General features: G+C 37.6%; 1 protein-coding gene across 4 annotated transcripts in view; it reads right to left on the bottom strand.

Annotated features, from left to right (window-relative positions):
- Positions 1–1535: 1535 nt before the first annotated feature.
- HOOK3 (hook microtubule tethering protein 3) overlaps positions 1536–24027 on the bottom strand; it is an 85855-nt gene continuing 63363 nt past the window's right edge. For 2 of the 4 annotated variants that reach the window (XM_036402584.2, XM_036402580.2), the window contains 8 exons: positions 19745–19822; positions 19005–19039; positions 18126–18208; positions 16675–16775; positions 14526–14630; positions 14349–14420; positions 12776–12912; positions 1536–4432 (listed from right to left, as the gene is read on the bottom strand). In XM_036402584.2, the coding sequence (XP_036258477.1) occupies positions 4417–4432; positions 12776–12912; positions 14349–14420; positions 14526–14630; positions 16675–16775; positions 18126–18208; positions 19005–19039; positions 19745–19822 (627 nt within the window). In that variant the 3' untranslated portion in view covers positions 1536–4416. Of the gene's footprint in view, positions 12913–14348; positions 14421–14525; positions 14631–16674; positions 16776–18125; positions 18209–19004; positions 19040–19744; positions 19823–24027 lie in introns of all 4 variants that reach the window. The other 2 variants (XM_036402582.2, XM_036402583.2) reach the window with 2 other exon arrangements.

The raw sequence follows: 24027 nt of genomic DNA on the forward strand, positions 1-24027 counted from the left end.
CCATTTCCTGCTACCAAGAGGCAGAGAGGCTCCACTGCCTCCCAGGCTTCAGACCTAAACCAGGGAGCAGTGTGTGCATATGTACAGTGTGTGAAGGCTTTCCAGTTGCATCACTTAATCTTCTTTTCCCTGGCAGAGCTGACCTTCACTCACTTCCAGTCAGCCTGCTTTGCTGCATGGGTACTTTGCTGTTTTGAGGCTGTTTAATTGTTTTAGCTCCTAAAGAAGATGAAAGAGTCTTGAGACAAGCAATGGGCACAAGGATTTATTTGCAATGTTTATTATACATCATGTGCACCGTATATAGGTGCTCAAAAGTTATTTGTAAACAAATGGAGTAGAAAAGGGGAACTGTGCAGCTTCTGGAGTGTGCTTCCATTACACTTTTCAACTCAGCCCTGGCTGTCACCTCCTGCAACATCTAATGCAACACTAACACCCTTGTGGGTAAAAGTAGGGCCCTGCAGCTGTGGGGTGTGAAGGAGAGCTAACATGGGCAAAGAACCTGCAGAGCTGCATCCTCCCTCCTGGGCCAGCACCTGAGGAGGGGCAGCGTGAAGTGTGGGGCCAGGGGCACAATTCCCCTCATACCATCTGGAGCATAAGTAAGTCACGGCCTTGAAGTTGTCACGGAGCAGAGCAGAGAGCGGGGCATGGAGGCCAGAATGAGGGATACCAATGCACACTGCAAGGGTGGGAGAGCTGGAAAAGGAAAAAGATGCATAGCAAAAGTTAGGAGTGAGGGAAACAAAAGGACAGGGAATGATGATCTGATGTTACAGAGGCAGAAAATGCTAGTTATGCCAAAGATGAGGAGTGACAGGTGGGACTGAGGAGGGCAAAGGACCACAGTGAATCACAAGCAGCTGGAAGTGAGGCTCTGGCAGCTTTCCTGCTTCCACCATTCACTGCCTGTGGTGCAAGAGGAAGCTGGCCAGCACCTCTGGTACTCTCCTGTCCTTCCCAGACAGCAAACACTGCACCCCAGCCTGCCCTCAGCCTCACAAGCTCTCCAGTCACTAAGGCTGGCAGTGCTGCCACGAGAGCACCCTCCCCTTTCTGATCCTGTTCCTTTTACAGAGCAGCCCCTGAAAGGCTGTGCCAGGGTCTCTGCACATCATTCTTAACCGCAGCAGCACACACCATGCTCATGGGCTCAGTATTTCTCACGGGCTGTTGCCTTCTCTTTCACAAAGATCAGGATTTGGTCTGAGACTGACCCAGGTCTCCTTCCCCAGATGCCAGAGCTGTTCATCAGTGCAGGATGGCAGGACAGTTGTTCCTGTCCACAATAGCAGTGTCTCTTTTTCCCACCTTTGGTGGTATCTGTTGTGAATCTTCCATTGGCAAGGGAAAATTTTCTTACTTCGGTCACCGAGCCTTGACCCTTGGAGAAGCAAAGCAGCAGCAGCATGCACCTCAGGTGGGTGTGCCCCAGCAGCAGTGAGGAAGTTGTGCTTTCTGATGCACCCTCCTTTGCAGAGCCCCAGGAAACACAGTTCACAATCAAGTACCAAATAAAGGAGAGACAAGCATTTACATTTTATATAAGCGTTTATTTACAACTTGTTTAACAACTGTACACTCTTCTATCACCTTGGAAGCATCAGTGTATTTGACTGGGAAAAAATATTAAACTTTTTGATTCCAATTATCATTAATGAGGTTTTTTTTGTCTATATACAGGTATGTATATTAATATTGCTACCATAACAATCTGGTAGTTACACAATTTGTAGATGAACTGAAATGGGAAATTAATGTTTTGACACTCTAAGAATTCATTCTTTTACAGAAAATATATCACTGGCAACTTCACAAACAGTTATTACTTTGATAATTGATCAACATTTAATTCAGGACTGTCAAACAAGCTGCTATTAAGAAGGTATGAGAGTTTTCTATGCAGCACAAATGAAGTTAGTATATCAGAGACATGCTGGAGATCAGCTCTGAGTTGAGAGCTCACAACCACTTCATGACAGAGATGCCAGGCTAATCTAGTTAAAGTAGCCAGCTCCTTGACTGGCTCCACCTGGCATCTCTCTGTTGCATTAGTAAACTCTAACAACTTTTGTCAAGCTAAACACACTTACATATAAATGTCATCAAGGCTCAAGAACAACTGATACTTAGTCTCTAATCTGCACAGACCACTTGGAGAAATGAGGTACTGCTCGGCATCACTTTGGGACAGCTGTGGAGGCAGGTGCACAAAAAAAAGCAATCCCCTCCTGCCCAGCACAGTGCCCTGATTTCAGGGATCCTGCACCCAGCCTGGCTTGGGGTAGGGTGTGGTCCCAGCCGGAGCAGCACTAGCAAATGAAAAACATATCATGCCTTTAACACCCAACTAAAAGAAGTTTTACTAGTAACGCTTGCCCTGACACATAACAAGGGATCAATGGCTAGGACCTGGAAAGACACAAATCCTTCAGCTCTCTGCTGGACTCAGTCTGATGAAATGCTGCTGCCTCTGCTGCATGAGTACTTGACTCATTATCACTAAACCCCAGGTCCTGGCTGCAGGCCACGTAAGACTTCACTGTCCCTGGCCCTGGTGGACCAGGAAAGACATATATCCCCATCTGAAGCCTTTACGGACAGCTGTCAGCCAGAGCACCTGGTAGCCACAGCACCTGATACAGTATCCAGAAGGGAAAACACCACAGCTCTCACTGGGATCCTAGTTTTATCCTTCACTTTGCTGCTTGGCCTGCTTGGAGTCTGTTCCTACCTGCCCATCTCTTTGCCAGGCAGCACAGACCACCATGCTCTGGTGGGGCACACGTCCGTCCTTTCTCCACGTCATTCCGCACAAGGCCACGGACTCTGTGGGATCAGGATCCCTGAGGACTGGACACAAGCGGGTGTCTCTGTGCCCGAGGTGTGGCTCTGTCAAAGCCCACCTGACGGGCCAGGGACGAGGCAGGCACTGTGTGTGTGACCAGAAGAGACTGCAGAGACAAGCGGACACAACGCTTCTTCAGCATGGGCGTGCTCCCACCGCAAGCAGGGTTGGAGGTTCTCCTACTGCCCAAGTAAGTAAAACTATTCCTGGAGGCAGCACAGTTCATATCAGAATTTCTGCCAGGATTAAGATCCAGGTGAGCAAGAACGGGGTTTCTCTTTAACTGGATTTAAATCAAACCTCTTACGGGATGCAGCATTCAGACTTTTCAGTTTTTCCAGCAAATCCTATGGCTTGAAAGCCCCTTTCCCTGTTTGTTATGTACTAACTCCTATACAATAAACCTCTTAACTTACAACACTACAGCACTCCCTTGTCTTCTGAATCTTGCCAGTACTGGATGTCCAATACAAAACAAAGATACAGTAGTACAAATGTGCAGATATTTAGGAATATTAAATAAGCAGCTTTTTAAATTAATATAGGCAGTACAAAGCATTTTGAGTTACACTGTCTACATATGGCAAATCTTATATCTAAACTTCAAAATACAAAGAAACAGCCAAGCTAGTGCAATTGGAAATTAAATATCTAAGACTGTGACAAGAGAAAGAAAAAAAGAAAGGAAAAAAACAGTACAGGTGAAAGATAAACGATCCAAATTATAAACTGGCAAGGACAGTCTGCATAATACTGAAAGTGTAGATGACTTTCATACTTATCTCCATTCATGGTCTTTCCTCAGATTGTTTTAACAATTGTATACAGATTGGAAAAAAATGTTTCCGAAAGAAACCAACAACACAGCTTAAATGTAGAGAGAAAAATACAACAGCCACAAACTACTGTGTATATACATATTAAGGAAGCAGGCAGCGCCTGTGAACAAAATACCACCCGGTAGTTTGCCTGGCTCGGAGATTATCAGATGAAACTTGCCTGGTTTTCTAAGGAAGATGGGATCACCAAGCAGCAATTCATTAGTCATTTCTCCTGGTAAAACACCTCCTTCGCTTTACTTTATTTGTTTAAAGATTCAAAGTGGATCCTTTAAGGGTGCGGGTGCTTTGAAATTTTAACAGTAACCAAAAGGCCTTTTTTAGGAACTCATTAAGACTAGATTTTTATAGTTCAGTATATGAAAATGTTGCAGGAAGTCTGTGTGTTAATACTGTTAATCAGAATTAAATAAAGTGGACAGGCGGAAGTAAGATGGAGAGCTGACACTGCTCTGTCACTTTGCAGAACGCCTCCTGTTGAGTTGTGAATACAGGATTTCCTCTCTTCTAGCCTCATAGGAGACTTTTTGTGAAGAGAAAGAGTAAGTGGAAGTGGGAAATGGGAAAGCCACTCCCCAGGATGGTAAGCTTCTCTGCAAGTAGATCCCCCTTTGAAATCAGATGGCCATGAGTCTTAAGTGTAGAACTGGTTAAGTTTTGGTTATGCAGTCTGGACAGAAAAGCAAGTCATGCACTGAACAGTCCCTGTTATAATAATGCTGCAGGTCATGCAACCACATCACTGCAAATAAAAGAATAAAGAAGAAAGTTAAAAAGCAGATATTACTGTTGAAAAAAAAAACCCAAAAACCAAAAAAAAAAACCAAAACAGAGAACAGAACAGGTCTTTTTAAAAGCAATTTAGTAAAGCCACCTCTACTTACGAGTTGTGTAAATTCACAGGGAAAATACTTTGCCAAGCAACTGTTCAAATTAACAGGAAAGTTACAGGCCAATAATTGGAAAATCAACAAAATAGCCTTGGTCAATATCTAAGTTTAGCTGTAATTAAACTTCACACACTTTTGAGTAAAATTCTTCGGGGCACCATTCTGAACTAATAAAGCTATGGAAAGTAAGTTCACACAGCAATGAGCAAGTCTCAGGCGTTCCTGCTGTCTGTGAGTGCAACTGTTAAAGCAAGATAAAGTGAAAGGTGCCCACCCAATTCTGCATGTGTTTACACACTAAAAGACAATCAGAGTCACATCAACTGTCTTGAGCTCTGAGCACCACTGAAGGCACTTAAATTTCATCAGAGCTCATCCTGTGCATGAGGCTCAGTGCCCCACTGCACTGGCAAGTTCTATCCCTGGCCTGCAAATACAGGTTTGAATTGCCAGAAAACGACACACGTTCTTGCTAAAGTATGCTGAGTCAGAGTCACTGAGCAGTCAAGAGAGCACACCACAATACTGAGGAAGGGCATCTAAGTTTGGAAGAGAATCGGAGAGGTTGGCACAGTACTCCATGCTCACTGATGTACTCTTTTTCCTGTGCACATTTCCAGTGCACATTCCACTCCCATAACTGGAATGGGATGCTTTACTGACACAGCTACTTCCCCAGGTAACAGAGATATCCTTACACAGCACTGGCACAGCACTAAATGGGCATTTTTGTTTTCATATTGCAAAAGAGAAAACTGGCTTCACCAAACAGAAATTAGAGCCTGTTTCCCCACTTCTTTCTCCCCTGTATTGCACTAGTCAAAAATTATTCTAAGAATGCTTCTTGTGATGGGACAATCCAGATTAAAGAGATAAAAAAGAATATTTATGCTACAAGTCCTGTAGCTTGTGTATCCCTCTTTTTTCCCTTCTCATTCATCCACTCAGAATACTAACCATAATAGAAAAACAAATAGAAACACAGAGACACATATCAAATGGAATAAAAAAAATTTAACATATTCAACATATTCAAAGACCTTGAGGGTGTGTATTTTGAGCAATCATTGTCTTTTAAGTTTGCTTGGCACTGCTTGGTGCATAAAGTTACACAGTTCAAGATTAATATGAAGATCACTGCAGTTGTTCTACAAAAAATTAAAAGTTCAAGCTACATAAGCATGTACCTATTCTATTGTGTATAAATGAATATAATCTATCCCTTTAGTCTCTCCTCTGGCTATTATTTAGCTCAAACTTACTATTTAGTAGCACTTCAAGTGTCCTCCAAGTGCATTTTGCACATACACAGAAGTGACGCTTCAGGCTTCTCTTTGAATCAACAGTACTTTTGAGAGGTCTTGTAAACTCGGGACACTGTACTAACTTTCAAGAATGTAAAATTCATCTGTCAGTGCCCTTTCCTGACTAGAAATTCTTACCATGTTCTAAAAATAGTTGTCTGCCAATTTCTCTATTTTAAAGCCACCTGTTGAGGTAGCAAGACATAGAAGAAAACAGAAATGCAAGATGTGAGGGTAAATTCACTGAGCATAACCTGTCACTGCATCTGCAGCATCTTAGAGAGTGACACAGAGAATACAAAGCAGATTATAAATTTTAAAAATTGTGACCTTAATTTAATGCTTATAATAATTCTGAGACTTTACTGATACTGCCAAACAAAAGCTTCAAAATCGCTCTCAAAACCACTGATGCCTCCAGGAAATAAGTTTACTCTCCAGCTTACTAACCTTTTGTGGCTGTGAACAATAACCTCTGCTTTACAATATTTTAAATTATATAGCTGATTTTACATTCAAATCCAAGTCAAAAGTCTGATGGTCTCATTACAACTATTTTATAACCCCATAAATACTACACCACTGGGGATTTTTTCTTAAAATTCCATCCACTTTCACGATCAGGTTAACAACATGAGCATGCTAGCAACTGGACTTTTATGTTAGCCCTTTTCTCTTCAAGTTATGTATAATCATTAGGAATTCAATTTCCATTTCTAGAATAAACTACTCTATATCTCTATACTGTAATCTATACCAAGTGGAAATACTTGCTTTTGTAATTTCAGATTTGTGCCATGCTACAGTAGTTAGCAGTTCTTCAGTGCTGACAAATGTCTGCTTTTTTAACAATTAAAACAACCACTGTTCCTCTTTCTGAAATCACCTCATCTGATTGCGAAGGACCTCTCTAATGCAAAGCAATTAATAAAGCCAGCACCGGAAAGGAAAGGCTGCCCAACTGACCTGTATCTCCCTCTACTAGCAGTATTTTTCACGTTTTATGGATCAGTCTCTGAGATCCATAGCAGCAAGACAGCCACAAAAACTTTTATCTGACAAATGGAATCTGTTTTCAGTCTGGAAATGACACCATATGCAAAGGAGACAGAAAGATATGCAATTTTCCAAACAACTTTACATGCACAGGAAACAGCAACAGAGCAAACTTCCGATTTGCCACCAAAGCCAACTAATGCAGAAATATCCTTCAGGGTAGTCCTGCACGACCTTGGCAAGGCCCAAAGCTGAAGATGGAATCTGGATCACAGTGAAGCTGACAGCAATACCATCCTCCAGCAGATGAGGACTCTACTTACAGCAGTCAGCACGAGCTCCTACTGATCCACTGACTCTACCATCTGACACCAGGACAATTAGTCTGGGAAGCTGTGTTGGCTACACCGTCAGGTGCTGTCTCAGTGCCCCACTGGACAGTGTGATTTGTCAAGTTTCCTAGAGCCCTCCAATCAACATTCAGTCACTGCCTAATTCAATGAGCTGACACATTTTAAAAATGAACTTTATATCCCAGTATCTTTATGAATACAAAAATAATCAAAGAAAAACAGGATGAAACCAGCTAAGTCCTCAGTGTCTCCAAACAGTTCAATGGATCTGGTAGCAGAGTAAATCTTTACAGGGTTTCACTGTACCAGATGCAAGAAGTCTGAGGTTGTGGTGACTGATAATGACAGCTTCTGCCTTATAGATGGGTAAAATCTCTAACAGTTACTCAATTAAGATTAAAATTGAATTAAAAAGATAAAAATCTTCTTTCTAGCTCAAAAAGCTCAGGTTCTTCATCATTCATTTTGAAATGAAAACCAAATGCAAGATGCTGAAAGAATGCTCTTCTCATTTTTGTACTGACTAGTTGCTTGCATCTGTTTCCTCCACTTTCAAAGATCAAAGATCTCACACCTTATTGTTAGTCATAGCCTGCAGGATCACTGACAAACTTCTGCTACTTTTCCAGACTTCCAGAGGGAAGGAGGACCACAGGAGTAAGGAAATCCAATCAGCCATGACAGGATATGTTCTTGATTCCTCAAGAGTGACAAACTGGAGGCATGGCTAGGATCCTACCCAGAATATGACATTTGCTCCAAAAACCCTCACCACCTGGAAGTATATCCTGATAGATCCTTTTAGCTATTTATTTATGCAATGCCAGGTGAGGGAAATGCCTGCTAAATTTGGTTAGGAGATACTGAAGTTTATCAGTACAATCTTACTGCAAAACACAGAGTCCACATTCTACCTAAAGCACATGTGCAAAACCCCATAAGAAGTCAGTATTGCATAGCTGACTGAGTGCAAAAATACCTCCCTCATCAATCCTTGCAAAAAGTCAATATGTTGGGCAAGAACAAAAAAAATCTCTATCTAGTAAGTAAAACTGAAATACTGTTTTGCTTCATAAGAAAAAAGAAAGTTATCCACATTCAGGGTAGTCTCCCTCCAGATCACTAAGAAGAAGAAAATCAAGTGGTGACATTAAAATATCTTACAACTACCAAATCACAGAAAATGTCAACACATCGGAAAAATTAAACCCACTCAAAATCATTCAGGAAGCTGTTAACTGTATAGTCTCATATATTAGGGAACACAGGAAAAGCAAAAGCTATTTGCACAAGTCAAAATACCAAGGACTTTAAAATTGCAAAAAACCTTTTAAATTTTCTTGACAGCTTACACATACTACTTACTATTTGAGATCATAATAAAGCAGTAATAGGAATATTCACTGTTAATTCTTTCATACACATATAAAAGTGCCAGTGCTCCTTACAGAACAGAGAGCCACAAAAAACTTGTGGCTGTAGAAGCATTACTGCTAACACGAGTGACACTTCAACAGGACAAGATTGCCATTTGATTATTTCAAAGCAAAATAAAAGGCATCATGTAGCCATTATATATTTCCTTCATTTTATATATGCAAAGTTGTATGTTCCAGATGTGTGTTTACCTTTTTTTGGGGGTTGGGTTTCTTTCTTTTTTTTTTTTACTTATGGGATTTTTTCCCAGTAAGTTGCTAAGAAACTAACTACTGGGTACTTATGAATACTTATGGGATGGGTACTTAACAAAGACAAAAGAAAGTGGCTGAAGTCGGGAGAGGAGTGTAGCATCTGGCTGCACTTCTTTTTTCTCGGGGAGTTGCACTGTGGATGGAACACACAACCTTTAAATTAAATTACTTCAGTTTTCACAGCACTTAGAAAATGCATGTTATGATCCAGGTGGTTATGTGTTGCTGTCAAGAAAAGAAGGAATTTGAATATTTTTTTTCTCTAATGTCTGACTGGATATGCTAAAAACTCAACTCTCCACAGAAGTACATGAACTGGACTGCATATCTGAACCCATCATCCTTTTAGGTCAGGAACTAAGCTTCAGCTCTAAAAAGTGAAAATATTTATCCTAAAAAAAACACCATTTATCTGCTATCTTTTATTGTCATTTATTAAAATCTGTAAGAAAGATTATTCTGGGCAGATCCTCAGCACAGTGCCCAGAGAAGTACTCTCATGAACTCCTCAGCTGTTTTACCTCTGATCTGGAGAACCTTTTCTCTTTAAGCTCAGTTGTGGGGTCTTCTTTCTGTGGTGTGTCAGGACAGGATACAGCATTGGCTTAGTAATTACCACTACAATTTTGATGTAAATAGTCTTTCTCGCCTCAGGGGAAGAAAGTATTCCTAAAAACTTCTCAGAACTATCTAATGTACTGAAAGAATTCTGCTCCATAGGCTGGGGCTGGGGCTTTTGCTTATATTCTTTAATTACTCAAGGTAAGACAAATAGGGAACATACACTGGTAGCTCCCCTGTGTATGTATTTGACTCCCTGGAGTCACAGTCTGAGCTCCTTCTTTTTCTTAATACACACTGATTACAAAGATACATAACAAGCGAGCAAAATAATGAAGCTGAACCCTTTGAATAAAGAAGCTGTTCTTGTGAAAGAGAAGGTTTTATGATGTTCACCACCTGCATTCATCCACACACAAAGACTAAGAAGGGATGTATGCAGCAAATTAAAGAAGTAAAGCACTGAAGAAAAAAGGATTGAACTCCTCTTAACTACTACTAGAAGACAATAACAAATGACTTACTAGAACCAGACAGCAACTGATATTTCTTAAAGAGTGCAGTACATTTTTAGGCTTTTATATTCAGCATGAATTCTGGGAAATACCAGAATTTCTGCATGTTTGTAAATTCTCAAAGACAAAATGATTATTCATTTGCCTAACAATTACTACGGGCAAAAATAAAGCTCAGATGCAATATGAGTTTTGTGTTGATCTTTGATGCTATATAATGATGCTATCTATTTTTGAAGAGAACCACAGAAAACACTTCAGTGTCTTATCTTCAAGGGAAAAGGAAAGACAGAATCACAAAGAGGAGAAAAGCCAACAACCACCAAGAAGCAAAAGAAGCTGTGAGAGACTGGAAAGTAAAAGCCTAAGACAAGGTTTCTAACTAGCATCCGCTCATCTCCTAACTCTCAGTGGCATTAACCTGCCATCAAAACTTTGGAGGCAAAACAGTGAAAAAAAAATTAACATAATAATTATAAAAGCAATTACTTTTATTCTAGTGTGCTGATTGTGTTCAAGTTCTTTTAGATCTGCACCTAAATAATAGCAATAAGTAATTAGATTACCAGACAAAATTGAGAGAAAAAACTTCCCATTAAGGTTCCATCCCTTTCTTTCACTAACAGCCCTTGGCAGTTTTGTAACAGAAAAATTAGCTAGATTAAAATTAAAAAATTAAAATAGAGCTTTAGGTATTCTTAGGTTCTTGCTCTGGGTGATATAAAATGCTGTAACCTCAAGCAGGCACATCAAATTCCCCTAGAGGACTTGTCTTGCTCCTGTTCACATACAGCATGTAGTAAAGAGTTCTTCAAGTTATTAAAATTGATTGCACAACAAAATCATTATCGCACATCAACTGTAATAATCTAGATGAGTACAGAAAGCATTTTGTATAAAGAGCATTTTGTATCTCAGTAAGAGACAGCAGATTGAGCATATCACCTCACTGAACTACAGAAATTATCTGCAACTTCCTTTGCATTGTTATCTTCCTGCACACAAGAAACTTGCCAAGTCTCATCTCATTTTTGCAAGCCCATACCAGTTATATACTGCATAAGTACAGAAAAGTTTTAGAAAACCATTTTTTCCTAAATGTGAGGAATAAAATTTAAAACTATATGTAGAATTCAGCATCTGTTTTCTGGGTGGAGTGTGTGGGGGTGTGTATGGGGGCATAACTGGAACTGAAAATATCTTTCAAACACATACTAAATGCATTTCTCAGACCAGATTAAAACAGATGATGCACTTGAGGATAAACCAATAGTACCTAAAAATGTCATTCTTTTAATTACCTTTTAATCTAGGAGTGCTTGTTTTAATTATCCGTTGCTCATTCTACCCAAGTTTGAATTAAAACAGACAATCAGATGATTGATAAATGCTAGTATCTTTTCTCTAAAGGGATTTATGCAAAAAGAAACGTCTCAACTTAGAAGGGCATTAAAATCAGGTGAAAGAATAAATTTATAAACGGACTGCCCGTGCATTAGAGTCCAAAGAGTCTCTAAATAAAAACCTAAATTTAAAACCAGTCTCTAAATTTAAAACTGAATCACAACAAGATGTATAAATATGAAACTTCCAGCCAATGCTCATGTTCTCTGTGTCCATCAATTCTTTGACAAAAATGATAGGGAATGCACAGAATTGGTCAGGAAAAAAAGCACAACTTTGTAGGAACAGAACCTAAATAGGAGGAGCCTCCATCCATTGATCAACATGAAGGTGTTACAACAATTAATCAGCTATGCACTAAAAAGGCAGTACAACAAATCACAGCCAGTTTCCAACAAAGTCAGCAATAAACTCACCTGAAGGCACTGGTACCATTAGTAAGGCAACTGATACAATTATACCCTGAATCAATATATTAAAAGCAAGTCTTTTAGTAGGGGATGACAACTGGAATACATTAACAATATTAACTGGGGCCTTGATCCATTACATATTGTTCATCCATAATCATAAAATTTTAAAACAAATGTCCTTTTTAAATGGATGATGGAGTAGCAGATTAGCACATCCTAAGTATTTCTCCACCTTTTTAGAATATGTATTTAAACATATGCTCGACAAAGAGTGGAATAAACCATTTGAAAATATTCATCTCTACCAGCAAAAGAGGTAACACCAGTTGATAAAGAAAAACCTGGAAAAAATCATCCTGCTTCCCTAAACGCCAAGAATAAGAGCAAATTTTGAACTTCAGACATGAGAAAAATCCCCAATCTTTCTTTTTTGCATTGGTGAATTTTTAGCATGAAATATATTTCACAATATTATAATCCAACTTTGCATTTCTGTAATGCGATTTCAGCATTTTTCTGAAGCAACAGAATAGGAGATGAAATAAAAAGCAAATTCCATTTGAACAAAAACAGTCTTATAAAGCATAACAACCCTTATAGGCACAGAAGTACCAACTGTGATAAGAAATCTACATTGTCATATGGTCCACGTAAGTTTTTTGTAAGAGACCAGGCTTCATACAAATAAGACTGTTATTATACAGCACTCCTCTAGATGTTTTCAAAATTTTGGCACATTCAGAAAATGCAGAGAGAAATTAACTCCAAAAATTATAAGCAAGGGGCATAACAGAGCAATGAGAAAGCCTAATATAACCCTTTCCTGAATGGTAAATAATAGCAGTAACAAGGAAGAAAGAGAAAGGATGCTGGTTTATTTTCCTTGAATGTTGTCACTTGCAATAGAAGTGGCCTGGATCACAGGGCAGTTTTCTTTCTAAGGGCAAGGCTTCTCTACCTTGCTGTTGCTGGCTGGACATGACCAGGGTAAGATCTCCTTGTGCTCGTGGCTTGCCTTTGTCTAGCCAGGAAGGACTGTCCTGAGCCTGTACTAGCCAGTCTGTCTTCTGCTGCTTTTTTATGCAGAGTCATCCCCTATGGACAAAGAGAATTTCACAGTGAATACCAATACAAAACATCTTTATTAATTTACATTTTGTTCATTACTTGTCTTCACACTGACTAAACTAGTTTGAATTCCATACACAAAGCATCTTATTTTCAAGGACAAAGGTAAGATATTCTTCTTAATACTTTGGGTGGAACTCTTCTCCTTCCCTGCTGTCATTCTCCAGGTTTAGAGTAACCACCTAAGAACACAATATATGTTTCTCATGGCAACTGAACAATTTCAAATGGACTTTCCCCAATTCCTGGCTCCTTTCAGGATGTTGACCTAGAAAAGTACTTTTCTTCTGAAAAAAGTTTAGGTATTTTAATCATCTGTGGAAACACCAACTCCTATGTCAGAAGCACATCTTGGGAGAGAGTATGTTCTCATCAGGCAAAAATGCAATGAGGAAATTGAGAAAGCTGTGGTGGGTTGTGCAGCTGTGCATAAAAGCAGAGGCTAATGAAAGAATAATACAGACAAAGCTATCAGTGACCATCTTAGCGTTCATGACAGATCACTGAACTGTGAGTCTTACCTCAGGCTTGTCTTCTACTGGTCAGGAGAACTAATATTATAAAATTGGTCAAGGACAGTGGTCATTTGAAAGTACCTTCAATATGTAAACCATTCAAACATCTGCCTGAGTTTAGATTTGCTATTCATGAAGACAAGAAGGATGTAGAACAGCAAGAAGAAAACTCTTCCAAAGGAATACAGAGAGGAGGAATTTGAATTCTATGATTGAGCAGAATGAAACATTAAAGTTATAGATGTCTAGAGCAGATGTCAAGTTACACATGAAGAGCAGTTTCAATGCAACCAACCAGTCTGCCAAAGGGAAGTCTTGAACACATCTGATGTGGGTGACAACTCTCCTAGCACACAGGCCCAGCAAAAGCTGTATGGTTGCACAGACCCCATCTTCTATCCAAACTTTTCCTTGAATAATTTAAGTGAGGGTCTTGCTGATGTCCTCACTCTTTATATGGGGCTAAATTTGCACTCAAGTTAAAGGGGTCATTTCTCTGAGCACTCCAACTGAATTGCAAGTAAGATGAATTGCTTTGATTGTGCCCCTTCATTAGAAACAACTGGAAGACTGGAAGGTGGTGAATCAAAGTAAATTTGAGGACTATAATTTGTATAAGTGAAGGGCTGGGATTACAAAATAGTGACCTGAGCCATTTCCGATTTTCAAATTCTGAAAATTATGAACTTCTTTTTTTTATTTTCCAGAAGGTTATTATAGGAACAGACTCTTACATAGAGATAACTTAAGATTACTAAAAATTGCTTCTGTGTATGTGTTGGAAAATGCTTATCAAACAAAAATACTGTTATAAACATGCCAGAAACAAATAGTATTAATAGTTTCTTTTTTTTATATTTTCAATTAAAAGGTTTGTGAGATTCTTACCATGTTGTACCAGGCACTAACAATATATTTCTCCTCCATTTCTCTTTGACTTTTTGTTTTCTCATACTCTTTCTATAAAACAAAAAAATCCATATATTTAAAGCCAAAGTATAATAGATGTATTAGTCTCTAACTAAAAACAATGAGTTTTTACCACAAAACCACAACAATTACTACCTCCAGCGAATGAAGCATTCTGTCCCGCTCCTGCAACTGATTTTTCAGTGCCTGAATCTCAGGAGCAGCACCCTGGTTCTGTTTAGGATCTAATGTGCGGATGACCTGTTAGAGAAAACCAGTTTGATTTTTATTAAATCCTGGAAAAGCAATCTTGTTAAGGAATTAAAACCTTTTAAGTCAGGTTAAAAAATAAAAAAAAAAGTAACAAAATATGTCTACCTCTCTCATCAACTGTGACATATTAGAGCATCTAAACCTTCTTTTACAGGACTGGGAAACAAAACTACTGACAAGAAAAAGTGATAGGTAAAAGGTTTAGTATCCCAGACTCACATTTGCAGTTCCTAACTCCAGGCTACATTTCCTTGGGGCCATAGCGACACAAACAACTTCTATAAGGTTTCTCTTTTCATAGCTATGATTTTCCTGCCTGTCAATTTCTTCTGCTTGAAGAAGGACTGCTTCTGTCCTTATGGATATTTGCCATGCTTCACCTACCTGGGGTACCAGGTGCTGTAACTTCTAGGTAGCTCTGTTAAGCCAAGCACTCTGTGGTACATGCATAATTGCTATGCTACTAAAAAGATGAAGGGACACATGCAGTTGTATGTGTCATCCAAGAGTGCTAGCAAACAGAACTAAACCAAGAACAAACCCAGCAAATTGCCTGAATTATTAAATCTTTAATAGAAAATTACTTGAAACCCTTTAGCAACCTCTGGCTATACAGAAACAGACTTCTCTTTTTTATCTTTCTACCTCTTTCAGAGTTGTGTCCAGATGCTGAAATAAAAGAATGCTTTAAATTTAAATGAGATATTTTTACTGTATGGTAAACATATAAATCCTATGAGGAGTGGGCTGAGGGAACTGGAGGTGTTTAGCCTGGAGAACAGATAACTCAGGGAGCCCTTACACTCTCTACTTGAAAGGAGGTTGTAGCCAGGTGGGAGCTGTGGCCTCTTCTCCCAAGCAACCAGTGACAGAATGAGACAACATGGCCATAAGTTTTGCCAGGGAAGGTTTAGGTTGAATTGTTAAACACAGGAATGGGTTGCCTAGGGAGGTAGTGTACACATCCTTGGAGATGTTCATGGACTTGGATGTGGCACCTAATGCCATGGTCTAGTTAACACAGTTATGATCAATCAAAAGCTGACTTGATGATCTTGGAGATCTTTTCCAACCTAAATGATTCTGTTTCTATTCTATAAAAGCATGTTATTTTTCTAAGCAAATACTCATTAGACCTGGATATACCTTCCATAGTGGAAGACTATATTGATTCTACAAAAAACCCCGTGCACCAAAACCCATCAATAACTACAAAAAGAAACAAAAAACCCCAGCCAACCCAAACACAAATAAAATGAAAGCTGATAAGAAGATTACAAAAAGTTAACCTAAGTAATTAATACTACTGTCCTATAAAACACTGTTTAGTAAAACTGTGCATACAAATATACAAATCTTACTGAAAAGGGAAATGCTGTCTTTCAGTGGAATATACTCTAAGACAACAACAACCAATACAAAATGCAGGGGGGATTGAGGAGAAATTTTTTTAAGACTTTCTGAGACATTTCACAAGAAATCATTCAGGAAACTCCAAAGAAGTAAAGTAAAAAAGCATACAGTTTTGGCAAATTAGGAACCTACTTACAGATTCCAATGTAATGGAATGCATTTAAAGTCACTGATATACTTTTAAGATACTCAAAATAACAAAGCATAGTAAGAGAAGAAATCGGACTAGGAGTAAGACCACAGTATTGCCATTTCAAAGCTAGTAGTGTACCCCTATCCCCAAAACTTAAATATTAGTCATCCTTCTTGACAGAAGCATATATTAAGCAATAAAGGCAAAAGAGAATGCTTAACATCATTAGAGAAATCTAACAACTACTGAAGGCAATTCAGTCAAAAAGATGACTTTACTGCAAAAAAGCATCAATAAAAGAGTCTCAAAAATGGGGTAATCTTTTGCAGAATTTATCCATATTAAATACTAAAACAATGACAATCAATGGAGCTTCCTTCTCTTTAACTTATTAGTGTGTATACAGATAACTCCTTCATTTTTATTCCCACTCAGTGGACACATAATACAGTCTCTGTCAGACAGGTGTGGAACACATCAACTTACACTTTTGGCCTTTTCCAAATACTTTTTGTATCGTTCTTCCATTTGTTTCATTTCCTCCTCCTTTTTCCGTAGAGCTTCTTGCAATTCCTCAATTTTAAGTGCTTTATGTCAGGAGATGCACACATTGGAAAATAACATCAGTTTATTATGCATATTTTTATATTTTACAACAGACACTTAAGACACAGCTAAAACATATTTCAGTTAAGAAAAGCTGACAAGAAATCTGATGTGGCAGGTATCATAGATTTAATTACTGTATAGCTCAAACACATTAAAAATATGTACTCCTATAAAATCTCATAAAATGGATTTTTTGGGATATAATTTTGCTTTCAAAAACTCTGACAAAAAGAAAAATGGAATCATAAAGCAATCACATCACTGAACACATTTAGAAAATGGGTTTACTGATGACTTACAGCTACTATAATATCTTAGCATGTATTACAGGCAAATATGATTTTTTTTGTTTTATGGAAGCGGAATAATTCCTAAGAGGCACAACTCCTGCTTAAATCTACTAAACTGTAACATGGATATACTAAATTAAATTTTCTCCTCACATTTTCTTAAGCAGCAGTTGAGACCAGTAGGACAATTTAATTGCACAGATTTTTTCTGTGTTGGTATAAGAATACGTCAAGCCACTATTACTTCTACATCTTCTATACAACTTCTCAGATCTCAGAAAACAACACAATATTTTTCTGTTTTTTGCTCCATCTCATTATGAATAAATTTTTTTGAATAAATAATGAATAAATAATTTTACCACAAACCAGAAAAGCTGCCATTGGTTACAATCTTTTGCCTTATTCAAGAATAACTAGTCTTTTGAAAAACCCAGACTACCTCCCTCATTACTGTTCTGAAAAAACATAGTAATAATGTGCTAAAAACCAGCTAGATGCTGGGTTCTGAATACCCTCTGAGCAATATGATACATATCTTACATTTCTTTGACCAGTAATGGAAAATTTGCTCTAATTACCACACATTTTTGAAAACACATTGGAGGAATATACATTGGAAGTAAAAGTCAGTCAGTGACAACAGCAAGGATCTTCTAAATTAGAGTCTTATGAGACATGACAATTCTGGACAGCTGAGGTTCAATGGCAGTGAGCTGGTATTTCTATGGCCAATGCCACTGGGGTTCGGGACTAGATGATCTTTAAGGTTCACTCTAACCTCTTTGAGGTTCATTCTAACCTCATTCTACAATTCTATGATTTCTTACTATAAGTGTTTCTAAAATGTGATTCGCATGCATTTCAAGTGTTAAAAGCATCTTTTTGGTCACCCTAGTTTCCAGAGAAATTTAACATGTCACCTCCATTAAAAACATACATTTTGCTTACCTGACACCTGCTTTAGGCATTATAATTAAAGATGTTGCACCTGAAATAATTTACAAAGAAAAGAAATGGACTGCACAGGTGACTCACAACTGTTGTTGCATCTTGGTTCCAAATCTTCAATGATAGCTCGTTTCTTCTGTAGCTCGTTGTTAGCTTCGTGGAGCTTCTCTCTGTTACAAACCACAGAAGCACATATTGTTTCCCCAGCAGTATTACTGTGCTTGAAATGAGCGCTAAGCAGAACAGAAAATCCTCAGCGAGAGATTATTTCTATGGACATGATTGATTTTGTTTTTCTACAGAGCATGAGGACAAGTGACAATATCACTGTAGAAATACTTGTTAGGATGAAAAACATTGTTCTGTATGGATAGCTGCAACAGCAAACAATTTCTTTGTCAATAAGTGTACTTAATATAGAACTTAGAGTTAATTGTACAATGAGGGCCTAAAATGAATACTCATAACTGATATTACATTGAGGCAAGAATGGCTAAACCCAAAAGAAACAGAAACTTCTTTTCGCAAGACCGTCAAAAAGCAAATATTCTTTTAGGGAAGTAAAAGATGTGCAAAAATAGCACAATAAAATGGCAGCACTTCCTAAAGTATTACTTCTATGCCATATTGTATAATAAATAGTAAACAAACTAATTTTGTTCATATTAACATGCTTCCCTCAGAAAAAAATTACTTTGTTCTCTTGAGCACAGATTTGCACAATGTTAAGCAAAGTTTTCTACCCAACACAAAATGATGGTTCCCTTATTGCTCTTAATTTCGCAATGGTTTTCTATGGGAAAAATTAGAATCTGAACAGCAGATTCCCAAATATTCCCGTGTTACCTAATCTCTCTTAGTTGCATATTTTCCAGATCCATCACAAATGACTGTCTGCCTTCCTCACTATATAGAAAAACACATAATTTCAAACTGTAAACAAAATAGGGAAACAAAAATACTTACAGATGTTCTTCAAGTTTCTTTTTCAGAAGAACTGACTAAAATAGAAAGTTAAATGTTTTATTTTAATACACGGTGAAGCTTTAATATATTTTTAAAATTATTTTAAAACATGCAATTTTGACATTCCAACCAAAATCCAACTTTTTACTTCAGTTTTACTGAATCACAACTGTAAAGCATCTGTGGTACCTTTCTCTCCACAGCTGTGTGACTTTAGTAAAATTAGAACTCTTCAGAACTTTACAAGTATTTTCCCAGGAACTAGATCAATAAAAGTAAGATCCATAAATGACAGAATTCTAAGGCAGTTGTTATAATTTGTTCAGTACTTTGTATTGCAAAGTGCAGCAAAATTTGCAAGGAAAGCTGTTCTACCAATATTGCATTGCAACTTGCATGAAGTCATGTAGCAAATTAGTTGAAATAAATTCCCATCCCCACAGAAACTAGAAGGAGTAGAGTATTTCTAACTGCAGTGTAGCAAAAATGTCACCTTTTTTTGTGTTTCTTATCTTTATTGATTACAGACACATAAAAATCACCATACAACTTACAGTGTTCCACCTCCCGGTTAAATCACATTTAGATAAGCTCCTTGAATAAAAACTTTGGAAATAACTTTTAAATTTTAAACTCACTTCATACATAGTAAGTATTTTTCAAAAGGAAAAAAAAAAACCAAACTCATTAAATGTCTATGAACTGAAAGTAGTGTTAAGTAAATAGAAAGCCATACTCACAATAGCCTTGAGCAGAAGCCCATGCCAAGAAACAGAGATGACATTAGTATAAAGCAAAACAGCAGCCAACAGAAGAAACTATTTAGAAAGTCATGAACAGAAAAAGTTAAAGCTATGCATTTTTCACGCATGTGCAATTTCTTCCTCTGTTCTCATGAGTAATTTTCATCTTGTAACATTTTCTAAAACATGTCACTAAACCCAAAAATATAAAAAGAATAAAGAAGCACATTTACAAATCATTGTGTTTAAATCAGAATTCCAAAGGAAAGCAACTTCTATTTAGGAAAGTAATTTTAAAACAAAAATCATATAACTAAGAAAACCAAGGAAAATAGCCAGTCTGTTGGGCTACAACTAGAATTAAGAGATGGCGGGTGTTTTTGTGGTGTGATGCTGAATTGTGTTATTGCCACACTGATTGAATACAAAGCAAATGTAGAATATTTAAATCTGCAACTGCCTTTTTAATTTGTGTTTATACACTATTAATCACATAGGAGGGTTAGGACATGACTGATGGTCCACAACACCATCAAAATACAAGATAAAATAATCAACAAAATTACTTCATTGTTTTTTCTCCAATGTTCTTTCTACAAATATTTAGTCACCTTGCTAACAGAAAAAATTACTATGTGCACTCAAAAAACTTTTTACTTTGGTTATACTTCAAAATATTGTCTTTGATCACATTCCTGGGGCACGTTTTTACATTATTACAAAAGAGATTTTCTTATTGCATGACAAGAAAGGTGGGGAGCCATAAAAACAAGTCAACACAGCTCTACTGATCTCACAGTCAGAAATTTGCAGCAGCTAAGGATCTGCAGGTTTCGACCATTGCCTTCTTTCTTTTTTGCAGTCCTCTGAACAGCTGCAGCAACACTACCCTTTATGTAATCAAAAATATTTGTATGCTTCTTTATCAGTCACAAATAATTTGAACTGTCCCCATCACTTGTACCTGATCATTTAGGGGACTACCGGCTGACTGGGAAGGGGAAAAACCTGGAAGCAGTGCCCATTTCCCTAAGATAACAAAATCAAAATTGAACTCAGCTTTTTTTTTTTTTGCATCCTTTTATTGCACTTGGGTTTATCTTGAAACAGACACAACTAGTACTCAACACTGATTCCACTGGTGTATTATTTACCTAGTATCTGCACTGTTGAGGGGGTAACCTCTCTCCCAGCTAGACAGATCATATTTTCATACTCAAGAAACTAATTGTGATAAACAGCCTAAACAATTAAAAGAAGTAGAAATGAGTTAACCCACATTAACTGACCCAAGACACATGATTAAGAAGGAGAATAAAACACTCAATGTGCCATTCTAGGTACCCAAAGATCCTGTATATACTTGGCAGATAAAGTCATAGATCATTCTAAAAATGGGCAAAGACTACTTCTGGGATTTTTGAAGTATCAAAAGTAAGCTTTAAAGACTGATAAAAATCTAAAGGGTAATTGCTATAATTGTTGCTCTCTCCTAGGAAGACAAGTCTCCTAAACACTACAGAAAGAAAAGTCTTTTTGCTTGAAGTTCCCTTAATGCTTAAACAAACCAAAGGAACCAGTCTGTCCTATTTTTCAGGGCAAAATTTGGTTTAATTTTAGATGTTAAAGTTAGGGGCAGATGGTTAGGTTCTGGCCTGAGGTTAAGCTAACTTAGCAGGGTGTGGGTCATCATGTCAGAAGACTACTGGATGAGATCAGTAACACTATGAGGTGATGAAAGTCACAAAACAACACCATGATGGATGGTCAGATTTTCAAGAATGCTGAGAGTAATGACAGAATGGTTTGGGTTGGAATGGACTTTTAAGGGCGACACAGTCCAACCCCTTCAACAAGCAGGGACTCCTTCAACTAGATCAGGTTGCTCAATGCCCTGTCCAACCTCGCCTTGAATATTCCATGGATGGGGCATACACAGCTTCCCTGGGTAACTTGTTACAGTGTCTCACCAAATGAAAAAGTGACTGAACTTCATGGCTAACTGAAGAGGTAACAGAATTCTGGGGACCTTTTAGGGAGGTGGTAATCAGTAACAGCATGTAAGGCCAAGACTGCATATGTTACATCATAAAAAACATTAGGTGTGGGACGGATTTAACAAGTGGTTCAGAAGTAACTAAAGGCAGGGTGTGTATATAGGAAGGGATTAGGGCAGAGAACAGAAGAACGAGGATGATAAAAGACAGTGATAAGACATGCAAATTACGTAGTCAAAGCTGTTCAGATAACTGTTGAGTAGCCCCATATGACTACTGCATTCTGGGGGACAATAAATCAAACCTATTCTGAGCACACCAGACACATCTGAGTTGATTCTATAGTCTAAAAGATGGGCGTAAGGAGGCCTTTGCCTGGCTGGCAGGGTAACATAACACTCCAAATGAACTAATCATGCATCCCAACAGAATGTGCCAGCGCCCATTACTGTGCAGGCTCAATGGCACACAGCTGCCTTCCACTGCACTTCAGTACAAAATCAAAGCTGTCTGCCCTTGTGGACCTTGGCACAGAGCATGTAACACTACAAGGACACTTGCCTAGGTTACGACACTACTTCTACCCCTTCTTGGGCATGCCTAAAAATAACTTCAGCTTTAAAATAAAACAAAACTTAAAAAAAACAAACCAAATCAACCAACCAACCAAACAAAAAAATCCAACAAAACTGAGCTCTCACCATACATTTCAGGACTGAATTAAAAAGAATTTTCTGGATTGAGCACATTTCCAGTATAAGTACATAAAAATATGAACCTCAGTGCATTTTTGCATAAAAATAGCAAAAAACAGAGGAAATGAGCTGAAAATTATGTACTGGTAAATTGTATGCTATGTCTCTCCTATTGCTTTTTCTTATTTTTCTGAAGAATCATTCTTTTTGTATGGCTATCCTACAGATAACTCAGGTAGTCGCAGCCCAAATTCGACCCACTTGAGCAGCTGGGTTTAACTTCTGAGGTTTGCTCTGCTTTACAAGGGAGATTGCATGAGGAGACCACAATGGTTCTTGCATCTTCAATATTTCCCTGAGTCTACACTTACTCTTTTACTTCCTTAAGAGTAAAATAAATTCTACAGATTTAACTCAGCAAAACAGGCCATGGGATCAGTGCCTATAAACTACCACTGCTATGGTCAGAAGACATGAGTGCAGACACACCCTAAATTACTGACCCAACCGGAGCCTCAAAAGGGACACAACTGAAATTGCAGCAAATAAAGCTGAATACAATTTGACAGAGAACATTTACAAAACTCAGTATCTGAGAATAATTCTTTCATATTCTTGTTCACCCTGAAAAGATTGTGGCCAATAATCAAGACAACAAAGAACACCTCAGAATAGACCTATTTTAATTTGCATTCTAAAACACATTGTAAGTTACTCAGGAAAATAATCTTGATGAAAATCAACTAGGTTTGATTTTTAGCATTCATATAGTTTATTCTGAAAATTTAAAGGGTAAACTAAATTTAATATACTCTTAAATTTAAATTTACATAAGCATCTAATAAAAAAAACTTTCACTATTTTATATAAATTAGTTAAAACAAACTCACAAAAACAGAAAACAGCACATTACAGTTTGTTGCCCGTTAGCAACATGATACACTGAGATTGTGAGCATACCCTATGCATGTACAGTCTAACAAATCACTGCTTTCAATAAAGTTCTAGAGCTTCTTTTTTGAAATACAGGAGATAAACAACTTTTTAGTGGAAGACTGAAAGTTGTTTTCCACGCTAACTCAGCTACAATGTGTATTCTTACATTTAAAATAAAGTTAATCCTGTATACAGAAACAGGAAAAACTGCATTGTGTTGAGGGCCTAATTATTTGACTTCTTTTTTAGTTTTGGACTTCCTGGCTTTCTTCATTCTGAGATTACATTTACATGAAGAATTACAGACCTTTCAGTGGCTGGAAAGGCCTCTCATTAAGAAAACTAAATCCAAAACAACTTCAGATGCTTTATTCATGGAGAATCAACATTTTCTCAATTCCCTGCAAAGCTCTCTATTCTAATTAAATAATTTAAATGCTGAGTTTTCTATTGCAACAGACACAATTATTCAAATTAAACATGTATGACACCTTCTCTACATAGGATTTTTTTTATTCTAGACAATTGTCTTACATCCTAGTTAGAGAAACACAATTTATTGGTAAGACCATGCAAGTAAATATGCAAAACTACTAGAAATCTCAGTTTGTATAATTCTTTTACTTTTTTTTTTTACAAAAAGGTGAGAGTT

Source organism: Molothrus ater, chromosome Z, assembly GCF_012460135.2.
Source record: "Molothrus ater isolate BHLD 08-10-18 breed brown headed cowbird chromosome Z, BPBGC_Mater_1.1, whole genome shotgun sequence".
NCBI lineage: Eukaryota > Metazoa > Chordata > Aves > Passeriformes > Icteridae > Molothrus > Molothrus ater.